At 45.1% G+C, this 18,435-nt stretch overlaps 1 protein-coding gene across 1 annotated transcript in view; it reads right to left on the bottom strand.

Annotated features, from left to right (window-relative positions):
• LOC130277466 (C-type lectin domain family 18 member A-like) overlaps positions 1-18,276 on the bottom strand; it is a 30,467-nt gene extending 12,191 nt beyond the window's left edge. The window contains exons 1-2 of the mRNA XM_056528139.1: positions 18,066-18,276; positions 17,204-17,295 (exon numbers count right to left, since the gene is read on the bottom strand). Of these exons, the coding sequence (XP_056384114.1) occupies positions 17,204-17,295; positions 18,066-18,276 (303 nt within the window). The remainder of the gene's footprint in view (positions 1-17,203; positions 17,296-18,065) is intronic.
• Positions 18,277-18,435: the final 159 nt, after the last annotated feature.

The following is an 18,435-nucleotide window of genomic DNA, read 5'->3' as shown; positions in this document are numbered from 1 at the left end:
AATTCACAATTTCCATTTTTTACACTCGCATGTTCTTGTAGACCCAATTTTTGAATTTTTACAAGGGGTAAAAGGAGAAAATGTATACTTATATTTGTAGCCCAATTTCTCTCGAGTAAGCACATTTCTCATATGTCTATGTAAAGTATTCGGAGGGCGCAGTAGAGGGCTCAGAAGCGAAGGAGCGACAAGGGGATTTTGGAGAGTACGTTTTTCTGAAATGGTTTTTGGGGGACATGTTGCATTTAGGAAGCCCCTATGGTGCCAGAACAGTAAAAAAAAAAAACACATAGCATACCATTTTGGAAACTAGACCCCTTAAGGAACGTAACAAGGAATTAAGTGAGCCTTAATACCTCACAGGTGTTTCACGACTTTTGCATATGTAAAAAAATGTAAAAAACATTTCACTAAAATGTGTTTCCCCCCCAAATTTCACATTTTTGCAAGGGTTAATAGCAGAAAATACCCCCCAAAATTTGTACCCCATCTCTTCTGAGTATGGAGGTACCCCATAAGTTGACCTGAAGTGCACTACGGGCGAACTACAATGCTCAGAAGAGAAGGAGTCATATTTGGCTTTTTGAGAGCAAATTTTGCTCCGGGGGTATGTCGCATTTAGGAAGCCCCTATGGTGCCAGGACAGCAAAATAACCCCCACATGGCATACCATTTTGGAAACTAGACCCCTTGAGGAACGTAACAAGGGGTACAGTGAGAATTTACCCCCCACTGGTGTCTGTCAGATGTTTGTAACAGTGGGCTGTACAAATTTTTAATTTGCACAGCCCACTGTTCCAAAGATCTGTCAGACACCAGTGGGGGGTAAATTCTCACTGCACCCCTCATTACATTCCGTGAGGGGTGTAGTTTCTGAAATGGGGTCACATGTGTTTTTTTTTTTTTTTGCGTTTGTCAAAACCGCTGTAACAATCAGCCACCCCTGTGCAAATCACCTCATATGTACATGGTGCACTCTCCCTTCTGGGCCTTGTCGTGCGCCCCCAGAGCACTTTGCGTCCACATATGGGGTATCTCCGTAGTCGGGAGAAATTGCATTACAAATTTTGGGGGGCTTTTTTCCCTTTTACCTCTTGTCAAAATGAAAAGTATAGGGCAACACCAGCATGTTAGTGTAAAAGATTAATTTTTTACACTAACATGCTGGTGTAGACCCCAACTTCACCTTTTCATAAGGGGTGAAAGGAGAAAAAGCCCCCCAAAATTTGTTAGGCAATTTCTCCCGAGTATGGCGATACCCCACATGTGACCCTAAACTGTTGCCTTGAAATACGACAGGGCTCCAAAGTGAGAGTGCCATGCGCATTTGAGGCCTGAATTAGGGATTTGCATAGGGGTGGACATATGGGTATTCTACGCCAGTGATTCCCAAACAGGGTGCCTCCAGCTGTTGCAAAACTCCCAACATGCTTGGACAGTCAACGGCTGTCCGGCAATACTGGGAGTTGTTGTTTTGCAACAGCTGGAGGCTCCATTTTGGAAACAGTGGCGTACCAGACGTTTTTAATTTTTATTGGGGAGGGGGGCTGTGTAGGGGTATGTGTATATGTATTGTTTCTTACTTTTTATTTTGTGTTAGTGTACTGTAGTGTAGTGTTTTTAGGGTACAGTCACACGGGCGGGGGATTACAGCGAGTTTCCCGCTGCGAGTTTGAGCTGCCGCGCAAAATTTGCTGCATCGCAAACTTGCAGCCTGATACTCACTGTAAGCCCCTGCCCATGAGAATGTACAGGGGGGGGGGGAACCTCCAGCTGTTGCAAAACTACAACTCCCAGTCTATCAGTGCCTGCTGGTAGTTATAGTTTTGCAACAGCTGAAGGCACACGGGTTGGGAAACACTGAGTTAGGAAACAGACAATGTTTCCCAACCAGTGTGCCTCCAGTTGTTGCAAAACCACAACTCCCAAACATTCTCAGGCATGCTGGAAGTAGTAGTTCTGCAACATCTTTAGAGCCAGATGTTGCCGAACTACAACTCCCAGCATGCTTGGAGTTGTAGTTTTGCAACATCTGGAGGATTACAGTTTGCAGACCACTAATACAGTGGTTCCCAATCTGTTCCGTTCCAGATGTTGCAAAACTACAACTCCCAGTATGCCAAAACTGTCCAGGCATGCTGGGAGTTGTAGTTCTGCAACATCTGAACGGCCAGATGTTACAGAAATACAACTCCCAGCATGCCTGGACAGTAAGGGCATGCTGAGGATGTGTAGTTTTGCAACATCTGGAAGGGCACAGTGGTGTCCAAACTGTGGACCTCCAGATGTTGCAAAACTGCAACTCCCAGCATGCCCAGACGCCAAGGGCTGTCTGGGCATGCTGGGAGTTGTAGTGTAAGGGGACCAGATGGAGCAGTCCAGATCACTTTACGGCGGTCTGGACTGCTGCAAAGGTCTTGCGCCGTCGCCGAAGATCCACTCACCTGTCGCGACCGCTGCCGTCTCCGCCACCGGGATCCGGGTCTTCAGGGACGAGGTAAGTACCGGGGCTTGTCCCCAGCACTCCCCCGTCCCCCGCCGCGTCCTCAGGAAGTAACTGCCCCCCCCCTGCGATTGGTCGGTTAGCTTACCGAGGAATCACAGGGGATAGGAGGAGGTGGCAGGCTTGCCACCTCGCTCCTAGGCTCCAGCATGGTCCTGGCTGTCTGTGACAACCGGGATCATGCAAAATTACCGGGCGGTCGGGTCCCAGAGACCCGATCAGCCCGGTATTGCCGCAGATCGCAGGGGCGATTTCCCTCGCGATTTGCGGCGATCGCCGACATGGGGGCAGACATGGCTCCCCTCGGCGTTTGCCCTGGATGCCCGCTGAAGCATTTCAGCAGGCATCCACTTCCGATCTCTGCCCGGGGCGCGGCAGAGACCTGAGAAACACCAGGACGTACTAGTACGTCCTGGGTCCTTAAAGCCCAGGGTGCCAGGACGTTCTAGTACGTCCTGGGTCCTTAAGGGGTTAAGTACCACTATGGCTGGAGTGCAGTCCCCTATTCCCAGCGTAGTGACATGCTCCATCACAGCTGGAGTGTATAGCAGTGGATGACGCAAAGAATACAAAGCATTGACTCCTAATCCTCCTCACCTCATCACTTAGCAGCACTGCTTCTGTTTCACAAGCGATGTTTGACTTTTGGCTTACAGCGCTGCTAACAAATGATGAAAGAATTAACCCTCATTATCCATCTATGAGATGACAGGGAAAATGATGACGATGGAGGAATCCACTGTTACTATGTGTCTGTTTCGCAGGATTCTCACATAATTCACAGGCTTGATCACCAATAATAATGAAGCAGTTTACAATCTCAGTTCTGGCACCAGGCAGCTCCGATGAGATGAGGCTCAAAGAGGCAATAATGTCAGTGACACACATCAGCAGCAGTTGTAGAAACCTCCTGTGTTACAATGTATCAGTCTGGAGTTTAGACTGTTAGGTAATGTTCGCATACCAGAATTTCCATGTGGAATTCCACATTAAACTTCTGCACAGAGATTCCAAAGCAGCAGAGTCTCATTGATTTCATTAGGATTCTATTGCGCTGTTCACAAAGCAAAATTTCCATGCCGAAAACATCTGGTGCAGAAATTCCAATCCCAGTGTCCGCAGAAAGAATAGACATTTCCATTTTTTCTGCAGACTCTGCATGGAATGCATTGCTGTCATTCCGAGGCCTGCAGTCTGCAGGATGTCTGCACAGAAATTCTCCATGCGGACATTCTGCCATATGAACATAGCCTTAGGACCCATTCAAGCAGAATTTTTAAGCGAAATGTATTCATTTAAGTATTTGTGTCCAGGGCTTTACACAAGTGCTCGTGGTTACAACGATACACATGTACCTGTATGGAAAACATTAACACTAAACAAAATGGTCAGATTTGTGCCCAAAGACCGCGATGGAGGGCACGCCTTTAGTGGGCATACGCTGTAATGGGAAATTGAAAAAGAGGGAGGGGTCCACAAAACATCACATAGGCCCCTCACGTAGGAGCAGCGGCGTTATATTCCCCGCCCACAATTGCTTGATGCCCCGCCTGGACATGTAGGGGGTGGAAATACTCCCGCCCCTCACACAAATACAGCCATAAATAGGCTTTAAACTTGTGTTCAGGGCTTCACACTCATGCTCGTGGTTACAACAATACATACATACCTGTATGGAAAACATTAACACTAAACAAAACAGTCAGATTTGTGCCCAATGACCGGAGAGGCATGCCTTTAGTGGGCAAAAAGTGAACCTGGTAGGAAATAACAGGATTTATAATCATAAACCAATACCACAAACCTAACACGAACCCCAATTTTAGCCTCTTCAATTGAGACCGAAAATAGCGAATCTGTGAACTAACTAGCCTAGTAATCGATGCCTGGTACTGAAGAGCTGTGGCAATCTTACTTATTCTGTAACTAGCTCAGTACCCGGCGTTGCCCGGTTTTCCCTTCCTCATCCTTGTTGGGGAGGAAAATAAACAAAGGAGGAAGCTTTTGACTTCATATCCCATCCCCATATATTGTTGTCATATCCCAACCCCATATCCCGTCCTCATACCCCGACCTCCTGTCCCGACCTCCTATCCCGTCTTCCTATCCCATCCTCATATCCCGACCTCCTATCCCATCCTCATATCCTGACCTCCTAACTCTACCTCCTATCCCCTCCTCCTATCTCGACCTCCTATCCCGACCTCCTATCCCAACCTCCTATCTCGACCTCCTATCCCGTCCTCATATCCCGACCTCCTATCTCCACCTCCTATCCCGTCCTCTTATCCCGTCCTCATATCCCGACCTCCAATCCCGACCTCCTATCCCATCCTCCTATCCCGTCCTCCTATCTCGACCTCCTATCCCATCCTCCTATCCCGACCTCCTATCCCGTCCTCCTATCTCAACCTCCAATCCCATCCTCCTATCCCGACCTCCTATCCCGTCTTCCTATGTCCACCTCCTTTCTCCACCTCCTATCCCGTCCTCTTATCCCGTTCTCGTATCCTGACCTCCTAACTCGACCTCCTATCTCGTCCTCCTATCTCGTCCTCCTATCCCGTCCTCATATCCCGACCGCCTATCTCGACCTCCTATCCCGTCCTCAAATCCCGTCCTCATATCCCGACCTCCTAACTCGACCTCCTATCCTGACCTGTAATATGTGCACCAGGTATTGAAATATCTCCAGCCGTACGGAAGTTATGTGGGAACATACATTTCCCATTGATTTTCATGGGACTTTAAACAAAAACCCCGACCCTCACAAATGGGGGAGGTTAAGGGTTAAATTAACTATCCTATATTTTAAGTGGACATGTAAGTAACATGTGACCAAGTATTATCAAAATATCTCCAGCCGTTTGGAAGTTATGCAGTAACATATAATTCCCATTGACTTGTATGGGACTTTAAATGAAAACCCCGCCCCTGGCAAATGTGGGTGAGTAAGGGTTAAATTACCTATCCTATGTTTGTTGTTGACATATAAGTAACATGTGTGCCAAGTTTCATGTTAATAACTTTAGCCGTTTGGACGTTTTTATGGAACATACATACATACATATACAGTATACATACATATACACACACACACACATTGAGTTTTATATATATAGATAAACGAGACGGCACTGAACAAGATTGAAGTGACATACAAGCAGTTAACTGCCTTTTTAACATACTTGCCTATGACATTGTGGTAAGAGGGAAACCAGTGATTCCTAACACTGAGTTAGGAAACAGACAATGTTTCCCAACCAGTGTGCCTCCAGTTGTTGCAAATCCACTACTCCCAAACATTCTCAGGGATGCTGGAAGTAGTAGTTCGGCAACATCTTTAGAGCCAGATGTTGCCGAACTATAACTCCCAGCATGCTTGGAGTTGTAGTTTTGCAACATCTGGAGGACTACAGTTTGCAGCCACTAATACAGTGGTTCCCAATCTGTGCCCTTCCAGATGTTACAGAACTACAACTCCCAGTATGGCAAAACTGTCCAGGCATGCTGGGAGTTGTAGTTCTGCAACATCTGAAGGGCCAGATGTTACAGAACTACAACTCCCAGCATGCCTGGACAGTAAGGGCATGCTGAGGATGTGTAGTTTTGCAACATCTGGAAGGGCACAGTGGTCTCCATACTGTGGACCTCCAGATGTTTCAAAACTGCAACTCTCAGCATGCCCAGACACCAAGAGCTGTCTGGGCATGCTGGGAGTTGTAGTGTAAGGGGACCATATGGAGCAGTCCAGATCGCTTTACGTCGGTCTGGACTGCTGCAAAGGTTCCACAACGCCGCCGAAGATCAACTCACCTGTCGCCACCGCGGCCGTCTCTGCCGACGGGATCCGGGTCTTCAGGGACGAGGTAAGTACCGGGGCCGGGCCCCAGCACTCCCCCTTCCCCCGCCGCATCCTCCGGTCTTCCTCCTGTCCTCTCCGGACTTCCAGGGGCCGGGCAGGACGGGAGGAAGTAACCGCCCCCCCCCACGCGCAATTTGTCGGTTAGCTAACCGAGGAATCGCAGGGGATAGGAGGAGGTGGCAGGCTTGCCACCTCGCTCCTATACTTCAGCATGGTCCTGGCTGTCTGTGACAACCGGAATCATGCAAAATTACTGGGCAGTCGGGTCCAAGAGATACGATCAGCCCAGTATCGCCGCAGATCGCAGGGGCGATTTCCTTCGCGATTTGCGTTGACCGCCGACATGGGGGGCCTACATGGCCCCCCTCGGTGTTTGGCCTGGATGCCTGCTGAAGCATTTCACCAGGCATCCGCTTCCGATCTCTGCCCGGCGCGCGGCAGGGACCGGAAACCACCAGGACGTCACAGGACGTCCTGGGTCCTTAAGGGGTAAAATCAACCAGTGCCAGAAAGTTAAACAGATTTGTAAATTACTTCTCTTAAAGGAGAACTGGGGTGTCATTTTTTTTTTAAGTCCCCCTGCCTGCACTGTGGCGTTTCGAGCCTAAGAAGCCAGCAGCACCGAAGGAAAGGGATGCGGGCATCTTCGCAACAGGGGAACGTAGGAAGGTGAGTTAAAGTTTGTTTTTTATATTTTTGCACCCCGGGCACATAAACATTTTTTATGACGCAGTTCTCTTTTAAAAAGTCTTAATCCTTCCAGTACTTATAAGCTGCTGTATGCTCTAGAGGAAGTTCATTTCTTTTTGAATTTCCTTTTGTGTCTGACCACAGTGCTTTCTGCTGACACCTCTGTCCATTTTAGGAACTGTCCAGAGCAGGAGAAAATCCCCATAGCAAACCTATCCTGATCTGGACAGTTCCTGACTTGGACAGAGGTGTCAGCAAATAGCACTGTGGTCAGACTGGAAAGAAATTAAAAAAGAAAAGAACTTCCTCTGTAGTATACAGCAGCTAAGTACTGGAAGGGTTAAGATTCCTAAATAGAAGTAATTTACAAATATGTTTAACTTTCTGGCATCAGTTGATAAAAAAAAAAAACAACAACAACAATGTTTTCCAGCAGAGTAACCCTTTAACCCCTTGATGACGCAGGACGTATATTTACGTACTGCGCCGGCTCCTGATATGTGACGCGCACTCAGGGGCTGAGCGTGCTTCATTCCCGGCAGGTCCCGGTTGCTATCAGCAACCAGTACCCATGGCTAATACCGGACATAGACGATCTGCCTTAACCCTTTAGACGCCGCAATCAAAGTTGATTGCGGCGTCATAAACGAGAGAAAACTGTTGCCGGTTAGTTCAGTGGGCTGGTCGAGACCGCAGCAGCTTCCCGCCGTTTGATCTTCGCTCTGTTGCTCCATGCCTGAGATCCAGGCTGGATCAGCAGAGCAACGATAACACTGATCAATGCTATCCTATGGCATAGCATTGATCAGTGTATGCAATCAATATATTGCATGTTATAGTCCCCTATGGGGGCTATTACATTGCAAAAAAAAGTGTAAAAAAAAATAGTTAATAAATGTGATTTAACCCCTTGCCTAATAAAAGTTTGAATCACCCCTTTTCCCATTTAAAAAAATTATAATAATGTAAGCAGAATTAAAAATAAGCATAAGTGGTATCGCTGCTTGTGTAAATATCCGAACTATGAAAATATAAGGTTAATTAAACCGCACAGTCCATGGCAGACACGTAAAAAAAATCCAAAGTCCAAAATTATTAGTATTTTTGGTCACTTTGTATAAAATGGAATTCAAAAAGTTCCATCAAAACAAAAATGGTACCGATAAAATCTTCAGATTACGGCGCAAAAAATGAGCCCTCATACATCCCTGTATATGGAAAAAAAAAAAAAAAGTTATAGGGGTCAGAAGATTACAATTTTACACATACAAATTTTGGTACATGTAGTTATAATTTTTTTAAAGTAGTAAAATAAAATGAAACCTATATAAATTAGGTATCCTTGTAATCGTATGGACCTACAGAATGAAGACATGGTGTTATTTTTACCGAAAAGTGTACTGTATAGAATCGGAAGCCCCCAAAAGTTACAAAATGGCGTTTTATTTTTCAATTTTGCCCAACAAATATTTTTTTCTGAATTTGCTGTAAATTTTGTGGTCAAATGATTGATATCATTATAAAGTACAATTGGTGGTGAAAAAATAAGCCCTCATATAGGTCTGTAGGTGCATAATTGAAAGCTTTCTGATTTTTAGAAGGTGATAAGGAATAAAAAGAAAATGCAAAAACCCTGAGTTCTTAAGGGGTTAAAAACCGGCAGGTGGAAGTGTGCATTCCACAGCAGGCGAGACGTCACGGATGCCTGCTGGGGGACCGCTTCTGCCCTCTCCTCTCTGCTGCGCATAAAGTGAAATGTGTCCGTCCGAGTGATATCTCCTCGTAACTCTTCACAGGTGATGTGGCCATGTCAGGATCATGGCGGGCACAGTGCTCGCTCTCGCCTGTCTGATTTACAGGCAGTGAGCAAGAGCTGTGTCTCGCTATTTCCTGAAGCACTTCCTGAATTTGGTCTCATGCCAGGCCGGGAGGACACCAAACTAGCTATATGAATTGCTGCAGGAAACAGAACAGAGCCACCTTGTTTTTTCAATAGCATTTTAAACAGGGGTCAAGTTTTGGAAAAAAAAGTGTGGGAACTCACCCAAGATTTCTAATACAAACCCCCCAGTGGTGGGCCCCCCGCCATCAGACATCTTATCCCATATCCTTTGGATGGAGGATAAGATGTCTAGGGGAGGAGTACCCCTTTAAGTACCAGGGAACCAAGATGTATATTTACATCCATTGGGGGAGATTTATTAAAACCTGTGCAGAGGATAAGTTGACCAGTTGCCCATAGCAACCAATCAGATCGCTTCTTTATTTTTTTTAAAGGCCTCTGAAAATGAAAGTAGCTATCTGATTGGTTGCTATGGGCAACTGCTCCACTTTTCCTCTGCACAGGTCTTTATATATCTCCCCCAATGTTAAGGGGTTATCATTCTGATAATACACTGTAACAAAAACCTCCTTATGTCCCTATCATAATGATAACACACTGTAAGAAACCTCCTCATGTAATCTTCTTACTACTAGGGTGACACACTGTAACAAACCTCCTCCTTCTCGTGTAATCTCCTTAATACTGGGGTGACACACTGTAGCAAACGTCCTCCTCATGTAATCTCCTTACTACTGGGGTGACACACTGTAATATACCCCTCCTCATGTAATCTCCTTACTAATGGGGTGACACACTGTAACAAACCCCCTCCTCATGTAATCTCCTTACTACTGGGGTGACACACTGTAACAAACCCCCTCCTCATGTAATCTCCTTACTACTGGGGTGACACACTGTAACAAACCCCCTCCTCATGTAATCTCCTTACTACTGGGGTGACACACTGTAATATACCCCTCCTCATGTAATTACCTTACTACTGGGGTGACACACTGTAGCAAACCTCCTCCTCATGTAATCTCCTTACTACTGGGGTGACACACTGTAAGAAACCTCCTCCTCATGTAATCTCCCTACTACTGGGGTGACACACTGTAAGAAACCCCTCCTCATGTAATCTCCTTACTACTGGGGTGACACACTGTAACAAACCTCCTCCTCATGTAATCTCCATACTACTAGGGTGACACACTGTAACAAACCTCCTCCTCATGTAATCACCTTACTACTGGGGTGACACACTGTAACAAACCTCCTCCTCATGTAATCTCCTTACTACTGGGGTGACACACTGTAGGAAACCTCCTCCACATGTAATCTCCTTACTACTGGGGTGACACACTGTAACAAACCTCCTCCTCATGTAATCTCGTTACTACTGGTGTGACACACTGTAATATACCCCTCCTCATGTAATCTCCTTACTACTGGGGTGACACACTGTAACAAACCTCCTCCTCATGTAATCTCCTTACTACTGGGGTGACACACTGTAGGAAACCTCCTCCACATGTAATCTCCTTACTACTGGGGTGACACACTGTAACAAACCTCCTCCTCATGTAATCTCCTTACTACTGGTGTGACACACTGTAATATACCCCTCCTCATGTAATCTCCTTACTACTGGGGTGACACACTGTAACAAACCTCCTCCTCATGTAATCTCCTTACTACTGGGGTGACACACTGTAATATACCCCTCCTCATGTAATCTCCTTACTACTGGGGTGATACACTGTAACAAACCTCCTCCTCATGTAATCACCTTACTACTGGGGTGACAAACTGTAACAAACCTCCTCCTCATGTAATTTCCTTACTACTGGGGTGACACACTGTAACAAACCTCCTCCTCATGTAATCTCCTTACTACTGGGGTGACACACTGTAACAAACCCCCTCCTCATGTAATCTCCTTACTACTGGGGTGACACACTGTAACAAAGCTCCTCCTCATGTAATCTCCTTACTACTGGTGTGACACACTGTAATATACCCCTCCTCATGTAATCTCCTTACTACTGGGGTGAAACACTGCAACAAACCTCCTTCAATGTAATTACCTTATTGGAGTGACATTTGACCTCTCCTCTAGCTCAGCCCTGCCTCCTCCACAGGTCCTTCAGCCATGATCTTTCCTCTCCTCCACAGCTAAGCTCCGCCCCCAACATGTGATAGTGACATAATCACAGGTCCTACACCTCCAGCATCTAGCAGTGAGGGCCAGGGGAGGAAACGGAGGGAGGGTAAGAACAGAGAGGTAGGTCCTGTAGGACTAATGTAACAGGGATGGCATTCCTCCTGTGGAAAAAGCAAAGGAACGCCGTTCCTGTGCGTTCCTGCAGGACTCTAGCCCTGATTTTAACCCCTTAAGGATGCAGGGTTTTTCCGTTTTTGCATTTTCATTTTTTCCTCATCACCTTCTAAAAATCATAACACTTTCAAATTTGCAGCTAAAATTCAATTTTATGGCTTATTTTTTGCCCCACCAATTCTACTTTGTAGTGACATTAGTCATTTTACCAAAATATCCATGGTGAAGCGGGAAAAAAATTAATTGTGCGACAAAATTGAAGAAAAAATGCCATTTTGTAAATTTTGGGGGCTTCCGTTTCTACGCAGTGCATTTTTAGGTAAAAATGACACCTTATCATTATTCTGTAGGTCCATATGGTTAAAATGATACCCTACTTATATAGGTTTGATTTTGTATTACTTAAGAAAATAAATAAATAAATAACTACATGCAGGAAAATGTATTCCTTTAAAATTGTCATCTGCTGACCCCTATAACTTTTTATTTTTCCATGTACGGGCCGGTATGAGGGCTCATTTTTTGCGCCGTCATCTGAAGTTTTTATTGGTACAATTTTTATATGGATTGGACTTTTTGATCGCTTTTTATTCATTTTTTCATCATTTAAAAAGTGACCAAAAATACGCTATTTTGGACTTTGGATTTTTTTTTGCGCGTACGCCATTGACCATGCGGTTTAATTAACTATATATTTTTATAGTTCAGACATTTCCACACTCTGTGATACCACACACAGTTTTTTTTTGTTTTTAAATGGGAAAAGGGGGGCGATTCTTACTTTTATTATGTAAGGTGTTAAATGATCTTTATTAACTTTTTTTTTTGCAGTGTTATAGCTCCCCCCCCCCCCCATAGTGGCTATTTAACTGTACATACCGATCTCATACACAGATCATTGCCGTGCATTGATACGGCAAAGATCAGTGTAATCGGCAGTCGATTGCTCAAGCCTGGATCTCAGGCTTGGAGCAATCAATCGCCGATCTGACGTGGTGGAGGTAGGTAAGGGGACCTCCGCTCGCGTTCTAGCTGTTGGGGACATCGCGATTTCCCCGCGATGATCCTGATCAGCCCGACTGAGCTGCCTGGAAGCTTTTACTTACATTTTAGATGCGGCGATCAACTTTGCGTTTAAACAGTTAATGGCGCGCGGCACAACGATCGGTGCCGCACGCTATTAACCCAGGGTCCCGGCTGTCATTAGCCTCCGGAACCAACCCGGTATGACGCGGGGTCACGGCGTTTTATACCGGGACCAGGCGCAGGTACGCCCTGCGTCCTTAAGAGATTAAACATATTGGGGGGGAATCAAAGCTGTCTATTTCCCGCATCAATATAGACCAACCTACAGAGGGTTAGGCCGGTCTATCATGTGCCTAATTTATTATAAGTCGCACGGTTCTTGATAAATTCTGCGCACAGACTTCGGCATCTACGGTTTAGTCTGTATTTAAACCTGCTCCAGCATGGTCTGACATTTCAGTGTACTTTCGCCCGATGCAAATTTTCGCCGAAGAGTCGTTTTTGATAAATTCAGCACCAATGCATTTTTCTGTCTAAAATAGTCTAGAATGTATCATGTTCTAAAAATCCTCTAAAGCAAAAGTCGCAAAAAAGTCACACGTATTTGGACTGCGACTTTCTGTTTGACAATTTTAGATGGGAAAAAACAGTCTAAATCCTTTGATAAATCTCCCCCATAAAGGTTTAAAATCTTAACAGAAAGTGATTCGGAATGTGTATTATAATTACATAAAGGAATAATATAGTAAAAAAGTTTCATTTGGTGACAGGTACTCTTTAACCCCTTAAGGACCCAGCCAATTTTCACTGTAGGACCCGGCCATTTTTTGCACATCTGACCACTGTTACTTTAAACATTAATAACTCTGGGATGCTTTTACTTTTCATTCTGATTCTGAGAGTGTTTTTTCTTGACATTCTACTTTATGTTAGTGGTAAAATTTTGTCGATACTTGCATCATTTCTTGGTGAAAAATTCCAAAATTTTATGAAATTTTTTTACTTTGAAGCTCTCTGCTTATAAGGAAAATGAATATTCCAAATAAATTATATATTGATTCACATATACAACATGTCTACATTATGTTTCCATCATAAAGTTGACATGTTTTTACTTTTGGAAGACATCAGAGGGCTTCAAAGTATAGAAGCAATTTTCCACAAAAATTTCAAAATCAAAAATTTTCAGGGACCAGTTCTGTTTTGAAGTGGATTTGAAGGGCATTCTTATTAGAAATACCCCACAAATGACCCCATTATAAAAACTGAACCCCTCAAAGTATTCAAAATGACATTCAAAAGGTTTGTTAACCCTTTAGGTGTTTCACAGGAATAGCAGCAAATTGAAGGAGAAAATTCAAAATCCTCATTTTTTACACTGGCATGTTCTTGTAGCCCAGTTATTGAATTTTTACAAGGGGTAAAAGGAGAGAAATCTTCCTAAAATGTGTAACCCAATTTCTTTTGAGTAAGAAAATACCTCATATGTGTATGTCAAGTGTTCGGCGGGCGCAGTAGAGGGCTCAGAAGGGAGGGAGCGACAGTGGGATTTTGGAGAGTGAGTTTTTCTGAAATGGTTTTTGAGGGGCATGTCACATTTAGGAAGCCCCTAAGGTGCCAGAACAGCAAAAAAAAAAATGGCATACTATTTTGGAAACTACACCCCTCAAGGCACGTAACAAGGGGTCCAGTGAGCCTTAACACCCCACAGGTGTTTGACGACTTTTCGTTAAAGTTGAATGTGAAAATGATTTTTTTTTTCTCACTAAAATGCTAGATTTCCCTCAAATTTAACATTTTTACAAGGGATAATAGGACAAAATGACGCCCAAAATTTGTAACCCCATCTCTTCTGAGTATGGAAATACCCCATGTGTGGACGTCAAGTGCTCTGCTGGAGCACTACAATGCTCAGAAGAGAAGGAGCACCATTGAGCTTTTGGGAAAAAAATTGTTTGGAATGGAAGTCGGGGGCCATGTGCGTTTACAAAGCCCCCCGTGGTGCCAGAACAGTGGACCCCCCCACACATGTGACCCTATTTTGGAAACTACAACCCTCACAGAATTTAATAAGGGGTGCAGTGAGTATTTACACCCCACTGGCGTTTGACAGATCTTTGGAACAGTGGGCTGTGCAAATTAAAAGTAAAATGTTTCATTTTCACGGACCACTGTTCCAAAAATCTGTCAGACACCTGTGGGGCGTAAATGCTCACTATGTGAGGGGTGTAGTTTCCAAAATGGGGTCACATGTCGGTATTTATTTTTTTGCGTTTATGTCAGAACCGCTGTAAAATCAGCCACCCCTGTGCAAATCACCAATTTAGGCCTCAAATGTACATGGTGCACTCTCACTCCTGAGCCTTGTTATGCCCCCGCCGAGCATTTTACGACCACATATGGGGTATTTCTGTACTCAGGAGAAATTGCGTTACAAATTTTGGGGGTCTTTTTTTTCCTTTTAACGCTTGTGAAAATAAAAAGTATGGGGCAACACCAGCATGCTAGTGTAATTTTTTTTTATTTTTTTACACTAACCCCCAACTTGTAGCCCCCAACTTTTCCTTTTCATAAGGGGTAAAAGCCCCCCAAAATTTGTAGTGCAATTTCTCCCGAGTACAGAAATACCCCATATATAGCCCTAAACTGTTTCCTTGAAATACGACAGGGCTCCGAAGTGAGAGAGCGCCATGCGCATTTGAGGACTAAATTAGGGATTGCATAGGGGTGGACATAGGGGTATTCTATGCCAGTGATTCCCAAAAAGGGTGCCTCCAGCTGTTGCTAAACTCCCAGCATGCCTGGACAGTCAGTGGCTGTCCAGAAATGCTGAGCGTTGTTGTTTTGCAACAGCTGGAGGCTCCGTTTTGGAAACACTGCCATACAATACGTTTTAAATTTTTATTGGAGGGGACAGTGTACGGGGGTGTATATGTTGCGTTTTACCCTTTATTATGTGTTAGTGTAGTGTTTTTAGGGTACGTTCACACTGGTGTGTTACAGTGAGTTTCCCGCTAGGAGTTTGCGCTGCGGCAAAAAATTTGCCGCAGCCCAAACTTGAAGCAAGAAACTTACTGTAAACCTGCCCGTGTGAATGTATCCTGTACATTCACATGGGGGGGGGGGGGGCAAACCTCCAGCTGTTTCAAAACTACAACTCCCAGCATGTACTGACAGACGGTGCATGCTGGGAGTTGTAGTTTTGCAACAGCTGGAGGCACACTGGTTGGAAAACCTTCAGTTAGGTTCTGTTACCTAACTCAGTATTTTCCAACCAGTGTGCCTTCAGCTGTTGCAAAACTACAACTCCCAGCATGTACTGATCACCAAAGGGCATGCTGGGAGATGTAGTTATGCAACAGCTGGAGGTACGCAACTACAACTCCCAGCATGCTGAGACAGCTGTTTGGGCATGCTGGGATTTGCAGTTTTGCAACATCTGGAGGGCTACAGTTTTAGAGACCACTGCAAAGTGATCACCAAACTGTGACCCTCCAGATGTTGCAAAACTACAAGTCCCAGCATGCCCGGACAGCAAACAGATGTTTGGGCATGCTAGGAGTTGTAGTTTTGCAAGATCTGGAGGGATACAGTTTAGAGACCACTAGATTGTGGTCTCAAACTGTAGCCCTCCAGCTGTTGCAAAACGACATATTCCAGTATGCCCAAACAGCTGTCTGGGCATGCTGGGAGTTGTAGTTTTGCAACATCTGGAGGGCTACAGTTAGAGACCACTATCTAGTGGTCTCAGACTGTACCCTCCAGATGTCGGTAGGCAACTCACCGGCTTCCGTAGGATCCAGCCGCACGACGTCGCCGCCCGCCGATCTCCGTCGCCTGCAGCCTCCGGATCGGTAAGTGGATCTTCGGCGCCGGTCCCTGTCGGGTTTCCCTGTCCTGCCCCACCTATTGTGGGTGGGCAGGACGGGGAAAAGGAAAGTTAACCCCCCGCCCCCGATCTGCTATTGGTGATCGCGTATAGGCCACCAATAGCAGGGATAGGAGGGGTGGCACCCCTGCCACCTCACTCCTATCGCTTCAGGGGGATTGTGGGTGTCATGGACACCCGCGATCCCCCTTCTATTCCGGGTCACCAATGACTCATGTGAGAATGACAGGAACAGACAATTTTGAAGAGGAGTCTTCTTTGTCTAGAGTATTATCTTCACCTATTGGAGTTTGGCAGCTCAAAAAGGACAATTTTGGACATAAAGTGCCTTACGCCACAATATAAGCATAGGTTGTCAGCTCGCCTGCAAAGACGTTCTTTGTCACAAAACAGTCATTCCACTGGCATAGGTTCTTCAGAAAATGTTATAGCTGGGGTTATCAGAGGCATTTGTATGTAGCTCGTCTTGATACCCTCAAAATTAGATAGTATATTGTCTAATCATCAGAGAACCTTGGTGGAGATGGATTAAAGCAGATTTCTGCAGCTACAAGCCACCCCCACAGAATTTTTATATAGCCTCCACATATAATTATGCCGATCTCCACATTATTATTTAGGCCTGCATAGGGAAAGTTGTTAAACTGGAATAATACAGCAGCCACTTCATTGTTTACAATCATGGGAAATCTGTGTAACATCTCGCACTGAAGCCACATATTGCCATACTGGTTGTCACCCAACTTTCCTATAAAACAAATATAACTAAAGGTAGATCTGAATATTTATCCATATGGCAGGGAAGACGGGAGTTGTGGGCTCTAGGGACCTATGTGGTGGAGCAACATTTAGTGGATCACAATAAATGCGGATGGTAGAGGCTGGAGACCTCCGGGTTCCCAGGATTTGGGGGTCTCTGCTGCTGATGCAGATGTCATTTTATGGCCCCTCAGAGATAGAAGAGAAATATGTTCTCAGCAGCAGATCCTGGGCCAGAAGTCTGAGTCACTGGCAGCAGCTGCTCCGCCACCTCACACACCGGCCCTCATACAGCTGCTGATTCTCACCATTCTCCTCATGTTGGCAGCTGGGGGGCGCACATTTCCGCGCAGTTTGTTGTGTACAGAAACCAACTTGAATTTCTCCATATCCCCAAATCCTGAGAAAATAAGGTAGACAGGAGTCAGCAGCAGCTCCACAATTACCATGGAACAATTGTGCCAATCAACCAGGAAACAATAAACCAGCCCCCAAGTCAAGTTAACCTGAGGGGCCACAGTGGAGGGAACAGCAGAATGTATTGTAGTTTCCCAGTTTCACCGACACTACACTGAATGCAACTCTGGTTGTGACTGGAGTATAAAACAAGATGTGACAACAGACTGGACACACACTCCGCTTCTTTTGTGAGAGGTAGCTGACTAAAACAGTATTATTAGTGGCATCAACCTACAATTGCATAATAATAACCAGCATTTTGCTAAAACCTCCAAATCCTGCACAATATCTGCTGAGAGAAAGGATGGATTGATAGGACAATCATGGCACAATTATTTTGTGGCTTTGTCCCTTAATGTTATATCAATGTGCACATGTACCTGGCATGGATCCATCTTCCTCCAGTTCTATCTACCATATTTTGTCATAATATAGTGGGGTATGAAGAAGCGTAACTATATATAGTTGTACCCACCATGAATCCACCTGCCCCCAGTCAGATCTTTCTTGGCTCTATGACCCCAGACACATAGGGTGTTGGCTATGTATTAGATTGCAGATGGATTTAAACTCCTGCTGCTGATACCCAAACCAACAATTGCCCCTCATGTCTATTGTACCAACATATGCCACCGTTTTTCCCAATCATAACCCGGTGATAGGAACCTGGGCTAAAGAGCTATAAGCAACTAAAAGCAGGTGCCCACTCACCTAGTCTCTGTGTACTCTCAGAAAGTTGTTCCGACAAGGTACCCACAATGCAAAAGATGCCCAGGAGAATTCTCCGGGCGATCAGACCGCACACGGACATGTCTCTTTGTGATGTGGTCACTAACCTGGCTATCTCCTCTTTATGAAATCTCTCCCTCCTCCTCTCAGCATCCGGCCCAGTCCCTGGATGGTCATCTGCTGCGTCTATCATAGCTACCCAGCTGCTGTGAAACTAAAACTCCCAGCATGTCCCCACAGTGATAAATCACTGTCATAGTACAATGGGGCTGTAATATGATAATCATACGACTGACAACTTTCACCCACCGTAAACTAGAAACACTTTAATCAGTGTTGTGATTGACCGATA

The sequence above is a fragment of the Hyla sarda genome, chromosome 6 (genome assembly GCF_029499605.1).
Source record: "Hyla sarda isolate aHylSar1 chromosome 6, aHylSar1.hap1, whole genome shotgun sequence".
Classification (NCBI taxonomy): Eukaryota; Metazoa; Chordata; class Amphibia; order Anura; family Hylidae; genus Hyla; species Hyla sarda.
Note: the sequence above shows the minus strand (reverse complement) of the source record. Positions and strands in the feature narration are given on the sequence as shown.